Source organism: Arctopsyche grandis, chromosome 9 (genome assembly GCF_051622035.1).
Source record: "Arctopsyche grandis isolate Sample6627 chromosome 9, ASM5162203v2, whole genome shotgun sequence".
Classification (NCBI taxonomy): domain Eukaryota; kingdom Metazoa; phylum Arthropoda; class Insecta; order Trichoptera; family Hydropsychidae; genus Arctopsyche; species Arctopsyche grandis.
This window is the reverse complement of record NC_135363.1, coordinates 15,473,885-15,483,193: the sequence shown is the minus strand read 5'-3', so window position 1 is coordinate 15,483,193 and position 9,309 is coordinate 15,473,885. Positions and strand designations below refer to the sequence as shown.

Below are 9,309 nucleotides of genomic sequence, written 5' to 3'. Positions count from 1 at the left end.
AGATGTCTCATTACAAATAAATTTAAAATATTTTTATTAAGCCATCAATTATTCAGCCTTTTCTTAAACTATATAGAGGTCTCTTGTATATTATACTAATATTATTTTTTTAAATTTATCATTTAAATTCGTTTCTCAACTTTAATTCAAAAATCGTCTCTAAGCGTTTATTAAATATTAAAGTTCCAACTTCAAATAAAATCATCCATACACATGTACGTGATTTTTTTGTGCAAAAACACTTTTTGTTTTAACAAAACATAAAATTTGTTTGACCAAATAACGAATTCGAACAATATCCGACAGTCAAGCAATTCGTGCAGTATATAACCAAGATAAAGTAAATTAAATTGAAAAATGAAAAGTTCAGATTTTTTGTCAAAATATATTTTATATTAAAAATTCATCATAAAACTTAAGGCTACATACATATTTTAAAGTACAATAATAAATTTTCTGAAATGCAATAACAAAAATCTTGCAATCAGACAAAATTCCACAATTCTCAACAATAGAAATTATTTATTATAAAAATTGTTTTTATGTCGTATAACACAATTTTCATTTGGAAGACTACGAGTACAAAACTAACATACTAAAATAAACAAATATAAAGAATTTCATTTATAGTCAACTAAAATCATACACATACTTAGGTAAATGAAGCAAAAAGTTTATTCCACCATATAAAAATTCTCATCTATTTTTTAAAAACTTTCAAAACCTAACAAATACATTTTTGAGATCACAATAGCATGTAGCATTTAACACTTTAAATATAAAATAAATGATGAGATACATAAATAGTCATTTTTATTATCACAAAACAGACATCAACAATCTGCATACAAAATTGACATTATTCCATATGATAGTAGAATATGTACTCAATTAAGGAGTGTTACATTAGTTGAACGTTATTTCTAATATTAAATATTATAAAGATAATCCTAAACTTATGAATAATTAAAGCTTCGTTCGATGAGGTTTATTCTATCATGATTTTAATTACCATGGTCTCCACATGTTTTCTTCTTGCTCATTTTCAGGATTCCCGTGCTCATATCGCATCTCATGTTGCATTTGCAAAATTTGCGAACGATGACCGGAAGTGACTGGAGCGTCGTTTTTATAAGGATAAGGAGAATATCGTTGATTATTTACCGCAATTGCATAACGATCGTGAGAATACTCAGCATGCCGACTAGGGTTCGATAAACGATGACGCCGCAGGGTCGAATATGAGTGGTGATCAGCAATTTGTGGTGCGTTTGGCTTTCTTTGATAGTTGTACGCATTATTATCGTGTGGTGTTTCTTGATTTGGATTCGTCGGCTGCAAAAATACCTTCTTAGGATGGATATTTCTATAGTCGGCATGTCGTTTTCTGATATAACCACTACTCTCAGCATGTTGTACATCAATATTTCTGAATTTCTCATGATCATTTGATTCCCGATTGGCAGTGCTGTAATTGATAGCTTCTTGAATTAAATTAGCGTCCTCTCTCTTAAGTTTACTATCGCCGAGTTGTTGATAAACTGCATGGTTTGAATCAAGGCGAGGAGAGAAATGTTTTGATTCGCCTTTTGATTTTTTTCTCAAATCTACTGAAGTACTTGAAACATGTTCTTGAACGTATGTGCTTGGCGGAATACTTTTATATTGATGTTGAATGGGTGCCGGATTCGGAATATCATAAACAGGAGCTTTGGGGTCGGCTTCTCTAACTTGCCGGCCGAGTATTTGTTCCCGTATTTTCTGCATTATTACATTTTTGACTTCGGCATTTTGTCTCTTCTTAATTTCATTCTCAGTTGTTGGTGCGGCATGTGGATATTGAGGATTCTCTTTTCCACCGTTGTCTACAGTCATCAACAAGCCCGTCATCGGCTGTGATAAATCGTGGCTCCTCGGCGTCGAATTCATCACTGAAGTATCGCAGACCAAACTTTGATTTACCGGTATGTGGGGCAGTTCTGGTCTTTTTTGTGTATTGTATTCCTGCGGAGGAGATGATCGATGAATCAAACTATTTGGTTGACTGACATACTCTCTGCTGCTCGGACCAGACCAAATGCTGCGAACTTCGGGTGATGTCTGCGGTGAAAAGTTTGGTGCAGGAGAAGCTTGAGCGTTTGGGGGTGCGTCAGTAATCTGGGTGCGTAAATGATGTATCAGATTTTGCCCAATCTGTGAATCAATATCGGGCATTGATAAAATAAATTGACAAGCTTCGGCTGCACATTGTCCGAAGCCGGCTTGAAATCTCTTAGCGTCGGCGACTGGATCCTTTGGGCTGTGAAGTTTAGTCAAGTGTCGTACAGTCAGCTCTAATATATCAGCTTTTTCTAATTTACTTATATTGTCACCTTCCACCTATAAAGGAAAAACAAATTGAAATTAGATTACATTGGTTTTAGAATGTATTATATGCAAGCTTTCAATTCAATAAGATTCAAGTGAGATTTGATTATATCATTAATTACCTCAAATGCTCCAACCATTAAATCTTTGAGTTCATCGAGACATCTGTTTATTCTGGCTCTTCGCTTCCTCTCCAACAATGGCTTGGTGACTTTCTTGTACCGAGCCGTTCTCGATATCGACGGCCTCCCGTCATCTGGGCTCACCATCGTCATTTTCTCGCAATTGATTTCCAACTGAAATATATAAATAAAATACTTGGTAATGAGTCAACATCGATTATCATGTGCGACAAACTTGCGCGATACATCTGTGCAAATTATGTCATGTTTACAATTTTATTTTTAAACCTGATGAAGATATATCAATTAAAGCGACATGTCATCGAAACAATTTGAACGTTCGTTTTAATTTCATTTTAGTTCATTCGGTCAAATAATTAATTTATTACTATAGTGAATCAGTAATATATCGGTTTTTCATTCCAAATTTACATTGAAAAGGGGTCAATTTGAAACGAAAATGGATCAATTTGGAATGAAAAACCTGTATATTACAATATGTACGGGTCCCGGAAGAATTCACAGAATAGTGGCGCATTTCGAGAAATCCTAATTTTTAACGGCGTTCAAGAAGAACTTCACAAACGTAAAAGAATTCCACAAAAAAGGGTTAGCAATCTCGAAAAACATAAAAATACCCCTTGACGCTTTTTTGTGGAATTCCATTGCTTTATTTTTGAGCGTCTTTGAAAGATTGCGGCACTCTTGAGTGCATTTATCCGATCACCAATACAATGTATGTAGATGTGTCAGAGATTGTGAAAATAAGCAGTCACATGTTTCTAAAATCGAGATCAATTTTATGATAAAAGATTTATCAACAGGCAAAATAGTAATTTACCATTTGAATTTTTTTTTATTTATTTATTTATTTATTTTAAACAGACCATTGTGGCATAACCGGAATTCCTAAAGCGCCACAATGGTCAAAAAATATAACACAAAAAAGAAAAAAAAACAAAATAACAATTAAACATAAACATAAATACATTCATACATAAACATAAAAAATAGCATTTAATAATAACAGATAAATAATACTTAATATACATATCGCGAATATGTCATGCTTTTCTTTCATAAATTACATAATTAATTTTAAAAATAACAGTACGTGATTGAATTTATTTGTATTAAAATCAAATTTTGTTAAAAATTGGTAATATCTAAATATTTTTTCAAAAATTATAATCAAATGTGAAGAAAAAAGTATTTAATATTTGAGTAATGGCAATAGTTATTAATTATGCAGTGAAAAGTTAGCTGAATCATAAAAGGTTTTTGTAAATCCATAAATATTTACGTTTTGAACTCGGAAAAGTATCGATGATTATATTTACAAAATAAATAAAGCATTTTATTAAATAAAATTATGCAAATGTATTCAAATATATGTACATTTAAGTATTTATTTGTTTCACTTATGTACATACATAGTATAAATATAGGTAAATAACGTGGAAAATTATAATCTTCATATGAAATAGAAAACAAATATAATATATTGAACATAATAAATCAAAACCAAAATGAAAAGCTCACCTGGAATTATAATCCACCGATCTCTCCGGGAAACTGCAACTCGCGAAAGCTCGTCGAACTTTTGGTGAGGTTATTGCACACAAGCAGCCTCCTCGACGACTTCCCCACACTGAACATCCTCACCGTGCCTCCACCTACACTTCCTTGAACTGAACACCTCACCGAATCTGTCTCGTGTCTCCCTTCATCCAATGGCCGCGTCATACTCAACGAAAGAGAAAAAACATTCGGTACAAATCGACTGTCTTTGTTTCGCACCGCGTTAAACGCGCCAGCTCGTGAAATAGCGATACAAAACTTTTCAAACGGCCGCTTTCCAACACCGCTCATAGATGGCAGCACGAGTACCGTGAAAATAAAACATATCAGAGCCACGGTCCAACTTGTAACTAGGAATTTTTTAGAATCATGAAAGTTTCAAATGAAAATACATATAGAAAAATGTCTGAAAGTAATTGTTAGGTTTATTCAAGTTATGATTATTAGTTAGATAGAAATTTGAAGAGTAATTAATTTCAAATACTACATGTCAAGTAATTTTACATTAGGAACTGCATATGCATGAAGTTTTGTGATTTTATAATACTTTCTATCGTGATCATAGTATATATAGAATAGTTATTCTATATATATGATCACGATTCTAAAAAGTCGAAGTGGATAGATATTTCTTTGTTGACAGCTATTTTTTTCCTTAATTAAAGCTGCACAAATTGTAATAACTAAAGCCCGAACCCATATCGGCCGTTTATTGTTCAAATGTTGTAAATGCATTGTTAAAGGTTTGCCGAACCTTTTTTACAAAGCATTTACAACAATTGAACAATAAACGGCACGCTTCCGGTCCTACCTCTAGTAATAACTAAAGCCCGGATAACCAGCGTGCCGTTCAAATGTTGTAAATGCATTGTTAAAGGTTTGCCGAACCTTTTTCACAAAGCATTTACAACAATTGAACAATGAGCGGCGCGTTTTGGGTCCTACCTCTAGTAATAACACTCAAATATCTTTCCAGATTTGAGTGTTATTACTATTACATGTGTACTTTTTGTCGTCATTCGTGAAGCAAACTGATATATACACACTTTCTATTTTCTATCATTATGTTTTATGAGATCGATACACATATAATTCATAAAAAGATTCATAATTTTGCAACAGTCGGATTACATGTTGATGTAAGTTGATTCTGTTAGCTAAAACTATGTAGGTATTGTAAAATTTAGTTAATTTCAAATACTGTTTTTGAGTGTAACAATTTAATCAAAATATGTAGTTAAAACATATGCAATCATCTAATAGTATAAATTATTATACTATTAGATGATTATATACATAAGTTATTATTAATAAGTAATTGGATCTGAAATAGATACGACTCTTCGGTGTATAGCAATTTTCTTGTCGGTATGTACATATATATGTAGGCATTTTGATTTATAACCAAACTGTAACGATTGAACTGTATAACCAGTCTTTCTGAAATAATATAAAATGAGCAATGTGCATCTAAATTCGGTAGTAAATGTCCGATATTTTCTAGTAATCGATTTGTTGCGAATGCATTTCTAATCGATCTCGTTTCCACTCCATAAATTTAGCAATAAAATCGTATATTTATAACATATCAAACTGTAACCAGATTTTTTATTCGTGTAGCCATATTACCTACTTAGTTTATAATAAAAAAAGGTGTACATTGAGCGGCCTCCATTTCGCTTCCTTAAATTTCGTCATTAACGAATGAATGACCTGCATATAAATTGCATCGAAGTGCAATTTCGGTGTCGAATCATGCCAAATTTAGCACGCATACAGAAAAACCAAATCGACGAGCATAATTACCGATTTTCTCAGAAGCTACGGTTAGTCATAACAACCGTGTGATAGCGAAAAACGTGAAATCACGATGGACCGAAGTCGGCACGTGTGTGACAAATGTTGACGTATCTACGAGAATGCGGAAATGTGATTTGATGAGAAAAAATTCGCGATGCACTATTGTAAAATGAATATTATTATTGTTACTCATTTCTTGACGCGTATCTGTATCCACTATCTCGATAATGGGTGGGAATCGACGAACCTTATCCGCGCTTAATTTATTCATCGACGATTTTAACTTCGATAAAATTAACGAATCGAATGTTTTTCGAAGTTGGAAGCCGTAAAATTTTATGCGAGAGATAAGGTGTTCGAATTTCGATGGGCTTAACGCGATATGGGTAGATTTTTGACATTTTTTCCGAGAAGTGTTCATTAGGACGAAAATATTAGGAGAATGTCGTTCGGTCGACTTCAAGGCATTGAACGACCTTCTTCTCACAAGCCGTTCAAGGAAAATATCGAAATGATTTCAAGGAACCACTCATTTCCCTTTTTTTCTCATTTTCTAGAGAATTCAGATGTCTACGCATGCATATGTACATATTTGTATGAATATATCCTCATACTGATATTTAAACAAATACTTTATCATTGATGAATGGTGACATTCGACAATGACGGACCACACTTGAATTGTTGACTTTCTCATTAGATAAAACGATTCGTGTTAATTAAATCGCTTATCTTATTAAAGTAAACAGCTCTTTCATTCGCAACACTTTATTGGACCTCCTCCTGTGGGCTAAATGATACGAAAAGCATACAAATACTATCATATATGCATAATGCACATCCTTTCTTTTATTCGGCATGAGAACATATCGATAAGCATTTTACACTATTGCGTAATTGCTACAAAAATTCAATTCATAAATTTATACAATATATAAAATTATGTCTGGATTATATTGTACTGTGTTCGTGTTTTAAATTGTAGTTGATTTATTGATCACACTTTTCTCGGAATACTAATTAGGTACGTAATGTGGCGCCGGTCAGCAAAAAATTCTCACCATTCCCTCTTTAATTTGGGTACAAAATTTGTCATAAAACTATTATTATAGATACCAGTATGCTAATTGGAACACATCAGTGCTAGAACACTTTGACTACATTATATGTATGTTTTACAATCAAAGTGTAATATATCTAGACTAGATAAAACATTTTTCATCTATCCTGCGTGGTTATTTCATATGACAAAGTTAGATTTACAATCTGACTGGTCAGAATCAATCAATATGTTCTTCGTTGTATCCAACTTCTTTCATATACTTTTTGAATGTGATTCAATTCTTTTCAATTCAACCTGATTTTGATGTATTTTATTCACAATACTGTAGCTTTTCGTGAAAACGTCATTCGACTAGTAATTTGAGTCAGAAAGTCACATTTTTTTTGTTTTTTCTTAGGGTTATCGCAATGTGAAAGTATTTTCTATAATTCGTAGTAGTAAGTAATATTAACGCATTGTTGAACCCTAAATCATTCCGTAAAAAAAATCGGAGCTGTCAATTCGTGTTTTAAAATGTGTTGTAATAAAATTTATATTTTTAAATTAAAATAATAATAAATTATTGATTAAATAATAAATAATGTATAATAATAATAATTTCTATATAAATAAACATAACATATTAATAATTATAATAAATATATCTTTAAAGCTTATATGTTATTACAGGCAAGCACCGTTGAAACTGTATTTTCACCTGTAAAAATATATATCTACTAGTTCATTTGTATTCGAATGTGAATTATCTAAAACTCCAACTTGTTATACACTTTGACGGTAACATATCTATGCACAAAACTTTATGCAAAGAGCTTTACAAATGATAACAAAGTAGCAAGTTAACGGCAACCTCACTTAGCCCATGGAAAATTAACCGTTATGTACATATGTAAATAGTATGTTTTGTGTTAAAGTTACAAATAAATGGCAAATTTTACAATAAAAAACTATCTAAATATAATTATATTTATATATAGAGATATTTTTTATGATTTTCTCCAGAATCTGGCCTCGAGAATTTGTCCCTTGTCATCAGTTCTGGGCATCGACTCTCTTAGTAGTCTGAAGAATGTTCATAGATTCATACGCGGATGCTAGCGAATCGCTTTAAATTTGTAGATGGAGTTTTTGTTGACAGTGGATCTATTTAATAGATAACAGGCAGAAAGCTACTGGCTCTTTTCTATCGGCAGATAAGGTGTTGTCCCGTGTCCACGCGCATTCCTGTTTATATCTGTGGCCGCCATTAGCGATAAACACTAGCGCGCTTCCAGCTATGTGACGGCACTTACCCGCCATAAACAGCGCACAATCAACACGAGACACACTCAAAACTCACACCACAAACATAGCAACTCGATAATTATTTAATGGAATTGTCTACATCAAGGCTGTGGAGTCGGAGTCGTAAAAAGCCTTTAAAAACTTCGGGGCAGGTCGCCGCCCTGGTACTTATTTTTGAGCCAGGTCACCGCCCTGGCACTTTGATTGATATAAACATTGTTTTTTGAGTACAATTAAAAAATATTTCATATAAAATTTTGTATACCAAATATTGTGAGCAGACTCTCGTTCTAACATTTGATGACCACAAACGAATAGTAATCTGAGCATATTTAAAACTCAAAAGACGTTTAATGAAATGTATGGGGTTTTTTTTAATGTAAAACCACCCAAAACTTCGAAAGAAAACATTCTTTGAACTATTGGGTACCATTCGCACTTGAGGATAGATAAAATATGGTAATTCAGCTTAAATAAATAGTCATCTCTGAATTGTTAAAATTTGATAATTTTTCGACATTTACATATATGGTTTTAGCATTGCTAAAATCAAATGTTGCTGTTGACACACAAACACGGGTTTGCAAAATCAAAGATGTTAAAGATGATGCAGTGTGGAGATTTTTATGAAATACTAGCTGAACCCTGCATGCGTTGCAATGCCACAATAACGCATGCAATTCCCGTTCTCGTTCCCGTTCCCGTTCCCGTTACCGTTCTCATTACCGTTCCCGTTACCGTTCCCGTTCTCGTTCCCGTTCCCGTTACCACTCCCATTTGTCGGAAAAACGCAGACAGCGAACACATTTGAAATTATTGCGTTGCAATGACACTCATTCCCGTTTTTCCCGTTTTTTTTCACAGAAAGTTCCATCGTAATCGGTTCAGTGGTTTAGGAGCCTATTCGAGACACACAGACAGACAGACAGACATACAGACATACAGACATTCATTTTTATATATATAGATAAAAAAAATCATCATTTCAACAAGTAAGAATATTTTTTAATTAGCATTTGATTTTTTTTATAAATATTTGAACTACCAATATTAGCATACATATTTTTTAATTAAGGAAAAAAGCGGGTGGGG

The 9,309-nt window shown here is 32.7% G+C and overlaps 1 protein-coding gene across 1 annotated transcript; it reads right to left on the bottom strand.

The window, feature by feature from the left end:
• Positions 1 to 367: 367 nt before the first annotated feature.
• LOC143916441 (uncharacterized) lies at positions 368 to 4,239 on the bottom strand. The gene is made up of 3 exons (XM_077437547.1): positions 4,032 to 4,239; positions 2,490 to 2,663; positions 368 to 2,379 (listed from the first exon to the last, which is right to left on the bottom strand). The coding sequence occupies exons 2-3, from the start codon at positions 2,640 to 2,642 to the stop codon at positions 1,009 to 1,011; spliced, it is 1,524 nt and encodes a 507-aa protein (XP_077293673.1). The 5' UTR covers positions 2,643 to 2,663; positions 4,032 to 4,239; the 3' UTR covers positions 368 to 1,008.
• Between the last annotated feature and the right edge of the window lie 5,070 nt (positions 4,240 to 9,309).

Excerpts from the sequence above, each read along its gene's own strand:
- LOC143916441 (XM_077437547.1), bottom strand. The coding sequence starts at position 2,642 with ATGACGATGGTGAGCCCAGATGACGGGAGGCCGTCGATATCGAGAACG. Across the intron at positions 2,380-2,489 it reads TAATGGTTGGAGCATTTGAG|GTGGAAGGTGACAATATAAG; the intron begins GTAATTAATGAT and ends TTTCCTTTATAG.